Raw genomic sequence first — 12,046 nt, forward strand, 5'->3', positions numbered from 1 at the left:
CATAAGGATCCAGCAAATGATTGCTGAACTGAGCTATAATTCTAAGTAGGTGTAGCACTTGCCTGTAGTATCTCTTGTGCAGCAGAAGTAGCCACTTTCTAATTACTGCACTGGAAAGTGATGGTTACAACCTGGAAAGCATTTGATGAAATCTCTCACGATAACTTCGCAGACCAGATGAAGAAGTGCTGCAAGCTGTGTGTGGCTTAGTCACTGAGTGAATGCCCATGACACACACACAAAAAATGCTTTGGAATAATTGTACATCAGTTGGAGAGCTTTAATAGCAGATAAGGCTGTCTCCAAATGAGTAGTTCACTTGGGATGAAGAGACAGAAAATGTGTTGGCCAAATCTTCAGGTGACAGAAATCTGGAAAGCCTAGGAAACATTTTTTAGGACCATCAGTATCTAAAAAATATTTTGGCAAGTCAAGGGATCCAACAAAATGAAGTCTCCCTGCTGGGAGTAAGTAATATTCCAAAGGGTTGGGAGAAAAAAAACAACTCAGCTGCATAAGTGCACAGTGTGGGAACATGGCAGTAGGAAATGTATAGACACTTGGTCATATACTTAGTGTGAGAATCAGCATATGGTGCTCCCAAGAAAACTTCCCCCCCGCACCTCAAGAAAGCTTTCATTAACAAAGACACAGCATTTCCATGTACAGTGGTTAGAGCCTCAGTCATTCTGTACCACACTTGGTCATTTCTCACATAGGCTATTCAGTCCTGGGCCTTGTGAATTTGGAGGAGCATATTTAACCAGAGACCATGAAGTCTAAAATATTATGTAAGGAATAGGCACAGAACTGGGGATGCTAGCCAGTAGGAGAGGAGACACAAGCAGATATAACAGCTTTTCAACATCTGAAATATAATCTCACAGAGAAGCAATCAAGATTTTATTTTGTGACAGCAAGGAATAATATTTAGACTAGTTGTTGGATACCATAAAGAGACATTTCATTTATCATGAGGAACTTTCTAGCAGCAATTATTATCCAAGATGGAAAGAGTTACCTGGTGAGGAAGTGAGTTTCCTATCATTTTAGTTACACAAGCAAAAGTTGGCCACCACTTGATGGGGGTGTTCTCAGAGGGCTTTTAAACATCACTTGGGTAGATGGTTAGAATGAACTCTGTGGGATCTGCTAACCTGGGCAGCCCATGATCTTTCTCCTTATTTTTTCCCCATTTGTATGCATTTACATTTTATTTTCATAATGGAAGTCAGTGGAAAAAAGATCCCCTTTGCTAATAAATTTGTGATACTACATGCATTAGATTTTGTCTGTATGCTTTCTGATATGAATTTCTTTTAACTATAAACTCTTTCTTTCAATAGATGGACGACCTCATTGGGAGGTAGAAGGGAAGATAATCAGGGAAAAATGTCAAGGGGTAAGAAATTCACCTTAATTCTTTTTTTTTTTTTGAGACGGAGTGTCACTTTATCGCCCAGGCTGGAGTGCAATGGCGCGATCTCAGCTCACTGCGAGCTCCGCCTCCCGGGTTCACGCCATTCTCCTGCCTCAGCCTCCTGAGTAGCTGGGACTACAGGCGCCTGCCACCTCGCCCTGCTAGTTTTTTTGTATTTTTTAGTAGAGACGGGGTTTCATCGTGTTAGCCAGGATGGTCTCGATCTCCTGACCTCGTGATCCGCCCGTCTCAGCCTCCCAAAGTGCTGGGATTACAAGCTTGAGCCACCGCGCCCGGCCCACCTTAATTCTTAAGAAATATTTAAGACACTGAATAGAAAATTGAATTATGCTGCTTTATGGTATGGATGACTCTTTTGTATATTGATTAATAAAAAAGTAAAATTAGGCCGGGCATGAGGCTCATGCCTATAATCCCAGCACTTTGGGAGGCTGAGGCAGGAGGATTGTTTGAGCCCAGGAGTTCAAGACAAGCCTGAGCAACCCTGTGTCTACAAAAAATAAGCCATGTGTGGTGACATGCACCTGTAGTCCCGGCCACTTGGGAGGCTGACGTGGTAGGATCACCTGAGCCTGGGAGGTCAAGGCTGCAGTAAGCCATGATCATGCCACTGCACTCCAGCCTGGGTGACAGAGTGAGACCCTGTCTAAAAAAGTAAAATTTCTAGAGATGATGTTCCCCTTTCCGAGTCCAAGTGATCTCATTGTTCAGTTCCCACCTATGAGTGAGAACATGCGGTGTTTGGTTTTCTGTTCTTGTGATAGTTTGCTAAGAATGATGGTTTCCAGCTACAAAAACAATTTCTCGAGGTTTGGAAGTAAAATACTTACCTAGTATTAAAGCAAATTAAATTAAAATTTAGAAAAGATAGCCAGTTAGTGTCTTGTTTTCTCCCTATTGCATACAGGGGAGAGAAACTAGAAATGAAAGACCATCAGAAGGTTCTTATTGAAATTATCATTAATTTCTCTGAACTCATTTAGGAATAAAAACAAATTCAATAAAGAACATATGTATAGGCCTTCATGGAGAAATAAAAAAGAGAAAGAACATATGTAGTAGGTAAAAGATAGGAGCAAGAAAGTCCTTAGGGAATTGTGTACTTAACACACTATTTCTAACCCTTCAGCTATTTAGTTAAGCCTTCTAGGATTCTACATTGAAAGTTTTGGTCTTGTTATCGTGGTTGGAATGGAGACAGAGTATTTTCTGGGCTAGGGAATACCACTTCCTACAGTGCTTTCCAAAGATCTGGAGCAATTTAGGTTGAGGATTGCATTTGGTTTGGGGCTAAAGATTTTCACCTTGGGTTTTGTAAAATTATTTTTGATGTAGATACACGTTTTGTTTAATGCTAGTTTAGAACATTTTGGATTATTTAATTTTTTAATTTTTATTTATTTATTTTAGATGGAGTCTAGCTCTGTCATGCAGGCTGGAGTGCAGTGGTGCAGTCTCGGCTCACTGCAACCTCTGCCTCCCAAGTTCAAGTGATTCTCCTGCCTCAGACTCCTGAGTAGCTGGGACTACAGGCATGCAACATCATGCCCAGCTAATTTTTGTATTTTTAGTAGAGATGGGGTTTCAACACGTTGGCTAGGCTGGTCTCAGACTACTGACCTCAACTGATCTGCCTGCCTTAGCCTCCCAAAGTGCTGGGATTACAGGTGTGAGCTATTGTACCTCGCTCCAGTTTAGAACATTTTGAATGTAAAATTTAAGAAAAGAAATCTAAACTAGGGCTGGGTGCGGTGGCTCACGCCTGTAATCCCAGCACTTTGGGAGGCTGAGGCGGGTGGATCATGAGGTCAGCAGATGGAGACCATCCTGGCTAACATGGTGAAAACCTGTCTCTACTGAAAATACAAAAAATTAGTCGGGCAAGGTAGCGGGCGCCTGTAGTCCCAGCTGCTCGGGAGACTGAGGCAGGAGAATGGCATGAACCCTGGAGGCAGAGCTTGCAGTGAGCCGAGATCATGCCACTGCACTCCAGCCTGGGCAACAGAGCGAGACTCCATCTCAAAAAACAACAACAACAACAACATAGTAACATGTAATATTCAGTAGAGCAAAACATCTTACTACGTAGTATGTAAGACTTTTTACTTCTGCTACAACCAGAAACCCAGTTGGGTGAGTAAAAAGCAGTTTCTCTTTTATTGATTAAAGGTCTTAATCGCTTTCAAGACTGAAGTATCCCTATAGTAAATTTCCAGATGATGTATATGACTAGCTGATGTGCAGAATTATCTATGCTGGAGCCTTGTAGTTAAGACTTATGAGTTGTGATGTGTTTAACAGGTGCATTTCATTTTTAGTTCTGAGTGTAACACAATCTTGCTTTCCATCCTTAGGCTCACATTGTCCTTGAAGTTCCTCCATATCATAACCCAGCAGTTACAGCTGCAGTGCAGGTGCACTTTTATCTTTGCAATGGCAAGAGGAAAAAAAGCCAGTCTCAACGTTTTACTTACACACCAGGTACGAGGAGGAGTCATGATGGTTTACTATAGAGCTTTCTTTCCTAATGAATAAAAAGTTATTTAATGAATCCTATATTAGAATGTTTAAGGTAGAGTGCTTATAAACAATGAAAACACCAACAGATGCTCATTCTAAAGTTTTGTTGACTTTAAATATATGTGGTCTCAGTTGTTATTTTGTAATGATATATTATAAGGAAATTAGAAGATGAATGATAGTTTTAAAGTCTTTTTTTCAGAATTTTTATCAAAAATTCCCAGCATTACAGAGGGGCAGGTGTTTGTGAGTATGTGTGTGTTCCTGGGTCATGAACTCCCCTTGTACCCTTAGCACCATAAAAAGGCAGTGTGGCCAGACGCAGTGGCTCATGCCTGTAATCCCAGCACTTTGGGAGGCCGAGGCGGGAGGATCACCTGAGGTCGGGAGTTCAAGACCAGCCTGACCAACATGGAGAAACTGCCCCTTTACTAAAAATACAAAATTAGCCAGGCGTGGTGGTGCAAGCCTGTAATCTCAGCTACTCAGGAGACTGAGGCAGGAGAATTGCTTGAACCCGGGAGTGGAGGTTGCAGAGAGCCGAGACTGCGTCATTGCACTCCAGCCTGGGAAACAAGAGCGAAACTCTGTCACACACACACACACACACACACACACACAAAATGAGCTTTAACAGAAAGGTAACATGATCAGACTTGTGTTTCAAAAGCCATTTTCCCCATATTTCTTTTCTTTATAAAGTGTCAAGAACCAGTTTAATCTTTTCTGAAATTAGTGACTGAGGAGTGAGATTTACATGCGGTAAGTCGAAGAAGGTGATTCAAACACCAAGAGTGTTTTCAATATACAGACAGAACATCAGTGTCAATAAAGAATATCAGGTTTTGGGGAAAGATGAGAGGGGATAGGATTTAAAATGGGCCTTAGAGGGGAGAAGGAACAGAAGGGAAAATAAAAAAGATGGATTGAGATGGATGTAGATGAAGAAAGTTTGTAGATTTAGTAATGGAGAGTTTAAGGAGCTTCCATATGATAGCTTTAGGTTTTTTCCCACAAAAAATGACAGGAAGTATCCTATTGTGAGCAGAGGGAAGTTTGGGTGATTTCACAGTTGGACAATCATGGAGAATGTTTGAAATTGTTTTTGTAAAGAGAGAGAAAGTTCTCTACAGAAACCTGGTAGCATTCTAGACTTGATTGAAGGTTGATGTTGATCATCAATTTACAGATACTATTGTAATTAATCCTATAATTAGGGGTTTAATTTTTTTTTTTTTTTTTTTTTTTTTTTTTTTGAGACGGAGTCTTACCCTGTTGCTCTGGCTTGAGTGCAGTGGTGCAATCTTGGCTCACTGCAACCTCTGCCTCCCAGGTTCAAGTTCAAATGATTTTCCTGCCTCAGCCTCCCAAGTAGCTGGGATTACAGGCACCCTGGCTGATTTTTGTATTTTTAGTAGAGACGGGGTTTCACCATGTTGGCCAGGCTGGTCTTGAACTCCTGACCTCAGGCAATCCGCTTGCCTTGGCCTTCCAAAGTGCTGGGATTACAGGTGTGAGCCTCCGTGCCTGGCCCAGGGGTTTAATTTTCTTTTTCCTCCCTTTTTGTTTTTCATACCAGTTGGTAACAAGTTGACCTGCCGTTTAACTTTCTTAAGTAGCACTCAAATTCTTCAGGGCAGGTGGCAAGGTATGCATCTCCTCCAGAATGGGGTATAGCAAACGTCCTGTCCAAAGAGGTTATTAAATACTGTTGAGATGAGGGATTGTAGACTCTAACCTGAATGAGAAGGAAGAGGGCTTTCCAGATTGCAATAAGAAAAGCAAAATCAGTCAAGCAGATTAGGGGGTTTGATTACTACCTCATAATGGTAGTAATTGAAAGGCAAACCAGGAGAGTTTGCTGCCTTTCAGCCCATGAATTGGGAGGACAATAAAAAGGCAGAATCCTAGAGAATATTAATTTGGGAATGGAAATCAGTAGAGCTCTGGAATGGAAAGAAAACATTCGATTGCACTATAACTCATCACTGCCCTTATGGTTGATAGATGACAAATCAGGTGGCATAAACTAACAGAATAGGCACACAGGAATGTTTGTATAGTACTCATTCTGGTTGGTTACTGTCTTTCTCTGTAGCATTTAACTTTTTTCATTTTTTTCTAAAATGAAATTTTGAATAAAATGTTTCTAAAATGAAATTTTTTATAAAATTTTTATAAAAGCCAGTACATTACTGTAATTTTTTTTTTAAAGATAGGTTTTTTTAAAAAACATTCAAAATCTCGGCTGGGCGCAGTGGCTTATGCCTGTAATCCTAACACTTTGGGAGGCCGAGGTGGGCGGATCATGAAGTCAGGAGATGGAGACCATCCTGGCTAACACAGTGAAACCCCGTCTCTACTAAAAATACAAAAAAATTAGCCAGGAATGGCGTCGTGCGCCTATAGTCCCAGCTGCTGGGGAGGCTGAGGCAGGAGAATGTGTGAACCTGGGAGGCGGAGCTTGTAGTGAGCTGAGATCATGCCACTGCACTCCAGCCTGGGTAACAGGGCAAGACTGTCTCAAAAAAAAAAAAAAAAAAAAAAAAAAAAAAAATTCAAATTCTCTTCTCTTCTGAGACTATCATTCTGTCCTTCCAGATTCCTTTGATCCACATATAAACAAAATTTTTTAAAAATGGAAATGGGACCAGCCTGTATATGGTTTTGTAACTGAACATTTTAATTTTTCTTCATCGACAGAGTTTTACAGAATTGTAATAACTTCTTAGTATTCTGTTGTATGACCTGATCTCTGTTATGTTAGTGTTATTTTGTTTATCTCATTAATTTGTATGAATTCTTTATTTAGAGATTCTAACCTTTTGTTTGTTTATGGCAAATAATTCCTTTTAAAATTTTACTTATACAATTTTTAGATAGTCATATTGTTACGGGACCCTTGAGGTGTCACTTTGCCAGCCGGAAACCCCTGTGGCTAGTGGCACCTTTGCCCATGGCCCCTCTGGGCCCACTCGGCCTGGCAAGCTACATGTGGCTCGCGCTACCGGCCTGGATCCCATGCCTGCCAAGGGTGAGCAGAGTGGGAAGGGGTGTGTGAGTGAGCGAGCGTGGAGTCGGCACGCTGGCTATGGAGGGGCTGGCAGCTCTAGGCACCAGCATGGGTGGTGGCTCCCTGTGAGGCTGCAGCTAGACCAGGGATACCACAGGCAGCTTCCATGGCTGGCACTGGGGAACATGGTGGCCCCCAGAAACTTGGAGATGCCAGGAACCTCAGAGCCCCAAAGAGAGTGTCACAGCCCTGGCTCAGGGAGCTTCTAGGTCTGGGCTCCCTAAAGACCGCAGCTCTTCTCTCCTTCTTGGTGCTGCCAACATGGCGAGCAAGGGGCCTCTTTCAACCCTGTTTGTGTTACAACTCTTTCAGCCCCACTGAGTTCTTGTCCTATGCCCAGGAAGACTGAGGTACGCGGACAAATGGAGGGTGAGTGGGACGAAGAGGAGCTTTTTTTGAGCAATAGAACAGCTCAGAGAAGACCCACAGAGGGTAGCTCCTCTCTGCAGCCAGGGTGTCCCAAGTGTTCAGCCCTCAGCAGAGAGGAAACTCTAGAATGGGTAGCTCCTCTCCACAGGCAGGTTGTCCTGTTGTGTTCTCAGCTCTCAGCAGCTCTCAGCAGAGAGGAGACCCTGAGGTGGGTAGCTCCTTTCCACAGCTGGTCGTCCTGTTTTCTCTTTTTGAGTATGGCTGAGTCCAGGTTTTATATGGGCTTCAGAGGAGAGAAAGTGCATGCTAACTGTTCCATGGGGTGGCCGTGGGTGGGCCCGGAAAAAGCACCGTAAGTTTGCATTCTGGTCCGCAGGACTGGCAGCCCAGTCCCCAGGCTTCAGGCCTTCTCCAGCTTGAAGGTGGGGCTTCACTGGTGACCCACCCCTTTCCGCCCAGGAACCTGTCCGCCTCCTGTTGCTTTTCATGGTGCCCAGGTTGTTTGTGTCAAGGGGTGCCTGCAAACCAGGGTTGAGCTGCCCTCACCCCTACCTCAACATCCCTCCTGTGCTCGTCAGTGCCCGAAGACTGAAGGGGGCTGAGGCAGCAGGGGGCTGGCGTGTCAGCACTGCCCCAAGCATACACACACCCTGCTGAGTTGCAACATCGCCTGGGCTCGGCCTCAACTTCCCTCCAAGATTGAAATGGGCACCAGGAGCAGGGAGAGGCCAGGCACCAGGAGCAGGCACCTCTGAGTCTGTTGGGGGAGGTGGACTTTCTGGGTCCCTGAGAGTGCAGAGATGCCTAGGTCAGCAGCCATGGTTTGAATGGCTGTAGCTGTACCCAGGATGGTGGGGCTTCTGCCTGCTACCACCCCACTCCCCCTGCCAAGAGCACAGGGATGCCCAGGTCAGCAGCCGCAACTGGGTGGCCACAACTGCACCCAGGAAGTACAAGGCTCCCGCCCTGCCAACTCAGAAGATGTGGAGCATGCAGTGCTGGCCGCACCTCGCCCACTGCAGCCAGTGTCATGGCAGTGGCCACTCCAGATGGGCAACCACTGCCATCAATAGTTGCTTTTTTTTTTTTTTATTAAAGTATTTATGAATTTATTACCTTTTTGGCAATCCCTTTGCAATAGGGATCCAACCAATATCAATATCCAGTGGAGGGATGATCATTAATTGCAAATGGCTGATTCTTTTAGGGTTTTTAAGTTTTATTTTTTATTTTTATTTTTGTTTGAGACAGAATTTCACTCTTGTTGGCCCAGGCTAGAGTGCAGTGGCGTTGTCTCATTTCACTGCAACCTCTGCCTCCCGGGTTCAAGTGATTCTCCTGCCTCAGCCTCCTGAGTAGCTGGGATTACACGGGTGCATCACGACGCCTGGCTAATTTTGTGTTTTTAGTAGAGACAGAGTTTCATCATGTTGGCCAGGCTGGTCTCGAATTCCTTACCTCAAGTGATCCTCCCACCTTGGCCTCTCAAAGTGCTGAGATTACAGGTGTGAGGCACCACACCCAGCCCGACCTTCATTATTTTACATGTCGATGTCTAGTTTTCTTCGCGCCATTGTTGAAAACCATCGAATGGTTTTGGCACCCTTGTTTTTGAAGATTAGTTGACCAAATATGTGAGGATTTATTTCTGGACTCTATTCCATTATATTGATTATGTCTATCCTTATGTTAATATTACACTGTTTTAATTATTGTAGCTTTGTGTAGTAAGTTTTTAAATCAGGAAATCCTGATTTCCTCCAACTCTGTTCTTTTTCAAGATGATGTTGGTTGTCCTTGACTTGGGTAGAGTGATGTCTGCTTGGTGCTGCCTATCTCATATAAGCCAGGGATGAATCAATGCCTTATTTATCCCAGCTTGGCTTTTGGTCTGTGCCCATACCTGGTTTATGCCTTGGACACATGGGAAAAAAGATCATGTTGGCTATTTGGAATCTTGAGATTCCATGTGTATTTTAGAGTGAGTTTTTCTATTTCTGCAGAAACTGTCACTGAGACTTTGATAGGGATTACATTGAATCTGAAGATCACTTTATATGACTCAAGGACATCAATTTTTTTTGACAAAAGATCACTTTGGAGAGTGTTGTCATCTTAGCAATATTAAGTCTTCAATCCATGAACCTGGAATGTCTTTCCATTTATTTAGGGCTTCTTTAATTTCTTTCAGCAGTGTTTTATAGATTTCAGTTATGAGTCCTGCCTTCCATGGTTAAATCATTTCTGAGTATTTTATTGTTTTTTGATGTTATTATAAATGGAATTGTTGGCTATGCACAGTGGCTTATGTCTATAGTCCCAGCACTTTGGGAGGCTGAGGTGGGAAGTTTGCTTGAGTATGGGAGTCTGAGACCAGCCTGGGCAACACAGTAAGACTTCGTCTCTACAAAAAATAAGCATGAGCATGGTGGCACATGCCTGTATTCCAGCTACTCAGGAGGCGGAGGTGGGAGGATCACTTGCTGCAGTAACCCAAGATTGCACCACGGCACTCCAGCCTGGCCAACAAGAAATTGTTTTCTGAATTTTTATTCAGATGTTTATTGCTAGTTTATAGAAATATAACATTATTTTTGTATGTTGATTTTGTATCCTGCAACTTTGCAGAATGTATTTGTTAGTTTTTTTGTGGATTTTAGTACTTTTTTTGATCCCCACATGATGGCAGAGGATCAAGTGAGATGTGTGTGAGAACCATTGTAAAGCAGAAGTTCTGTGAATGTCAGAGTCATGGTTTCTGGTGTATGATGCAACATGTAAAACCAGATGATTGGTAGGCTTCCGATCAGGGATCCCAAATTCAATACTTTATTAGGCCCTAGGGCTTTGTTTTTTGTTTTAGTTACTTAATTTTGAATAGGTAATAAATACACAGTGAAAAACATTCAAAAGACTAAAATAGTATGTAGTAAAAGGTAAACCTCTGAATTCTGTCCTTTAGTCACCTAGTTTTCCTTCCTAGCAGTGACTCTAGCATAGTTTCTTGTGCCTCTTCCCAAAGATATTCATATTATACACAAGCAAAACGTGTATGTGTATACATATGTATGTACGTCTACACATACACAGAGAAATACCCGATATTTTACATGAAGTTCCTTAAAGGCATTTGAGTTTGCCCCTCAGCTTATGCTGTAGTTGTGTAACCTAGCATGAAGGCCTGTCAGAATTATTTTATGTATTATATAATAATATTTGCTTTAATCATTTTATTTTCAGTTTTGATGAAGCAAGAACACAGAGAAGAGATTGATTTGTCTTCAGTTCCATCTTTGCCTGTGCCTCATCCTGCTCAGACCCAGAGGCCTTCCTCTGATTCAGGGCATTCACATGACAGTGTACTGTCAGCACAGAGAAGTTTGGTTTGTTCCATCCCACAAACATATGCATCCATGGTGACCTCATCCCATCTGCCACAGTTGCAGTGTGGAGATGAGAGTGCTAGTAAAGAACAGCATATGATTCCTTCTCCAGTTGTACACCAGCCTTTTCAAGTCACACCAACACCTCCTGTGGGGTCTTCCTATCAGCCTATGCAAACTAACGTTGTGTACAATGGACCAACTTGTCTTCCTATTAATGCTGCCTCTAGTCAAGAATTTGATTCAGTTTTGTTTCAGCAGGATGCAACTCTTCCTGGTTTAGTGAATCTTGGCTGTCAACCACTGTCATCCATACCATTTCATTCGTCAAATTCAGGCTCAACAGGACATCTCTTAGCCCATACACCTCATTCTGTGCATGCCCTGCCTCATCTACAATCAATGGGATATCATTGTTCAAATACAGGACAAAGATCTCTTTCTTCTCCAGTGGCTGACCAGATTAGCGGTCAGCCTTCTTCTCAGTTACAACCTGTTACATATGGTCCTTCACATTCAGGGTCTGCTACAACAGCTTCCCCAGCAGCTTCTCATCCCTTGGCTAGTTCACCACTTTCTGGGCCACCGTCTCCTCAGCTTCAGTCTATGCCTTACCAATCTCCTAGCTCAGGAACTGCCTCATCACCGTCTCCAGCCACCAGAATGCATTCTGGACAGCACTCAACTCAAGCACAAAGTACAGGCCAGGGGGGTCTTTCTGCACCTTCATCCTTAATATGTCACAGTTTGTGTGATCCAGCTTCATTTCCACCTGATGGGGCAACCGTGAGCATTAAACCTGAACCAGAAGATCGGGAGCCTAACTTTGCAACCATTGGTCTGCAGGACATCACTTTAGATGATGGTAAGTTCATCTATGATATGTTCTTGAAATAGTGTAGATTCAGGAACTTTATTCTCCCAAGTGTCATGAAAAAGTTTCTATGGATTGCTTATTGGCATATGGTTGGGCTTTTAAATAAGTTGTTATTAGAAATACATGTTAATATATAATTTTGCCTGGCACGGCGGCTCACGCCTGTATCCCAGCACTTTGGAAGGCTGAGGCGGGTGGATCACAAGGTCAGGAGTTTGAGACCAGCCTGGCCAACATGGTGAAACCCTGTCTCTACTAAAAATACAAAAAATTAGCTGGGCATGGTGGTGCAGCCTATAATCCCAGCTACTCGGCAGGCGTGCAGGAGAATAGCTTAAACCCGGCAGGTGGAGGTTGTAGGGAGCCAAGATCACACTATTGCA

At 43.2% G+C, this 12,046-nt stretch overlaps 1 protein-coding gene and 1 non-coding gene across 5 annotated transcripts in view; both read left to right on the forward strand.

Annotated features, from left to right (window-relative positions):
- NFATC3 (nuclear factor of activated T cells 3) overlaps positions 1 to 12,046 on the forward strand; it is a 155,260-nt gene that overhangs the window by 104,735 nt on the left and 38,479 nt on the right. For all 4 annotated transcript variants that reach the window (XM_050773316.1, XM_050773318.1, XM_050773317.1 and 1 more), the window contains exons 7-9: positions 1,347 to 1,402; positions 3,796 to 3,922; positions 10,644 to 11,651. In XM_050773316.1, coding sequence (XP_050629273.1) covers positions 1,347 to 1,402; positions 3,796 to 3,922; positions 10,644 to 11,651 — 1,191 coding nt within the window. The remainder of the gene's footprint in view (positions 1 to 1,346; positions 1,403 to 3,795; positions 3,923 to 10,643; positions 11,652 to 12,046) is intronic.
- LOC126945137 (small nucleolar RNA SNORA48) lies at positions 9,196 to 9,330 on the forward strand. The gene has a single exon (XR_007722313.1). It is a non-coding gene; the product is annotated as a small nucleolar RNA SNORA48 (small nucleolar RNA).

This window comes from Macaca thibetana, chromosome 20 (genome assembly GCF_024542745.1).
Source record: "Macaca thibetana thibetana isolate TM-01 chromosome 20, ASM2454274v1, whole genome shotgun sequence".
Lineage (NCBI taxonomy): Eukaryota > Metazoa > Chordata > Mammalia > Primates > Cercopithecidae > Macaca > Macaca thibetana.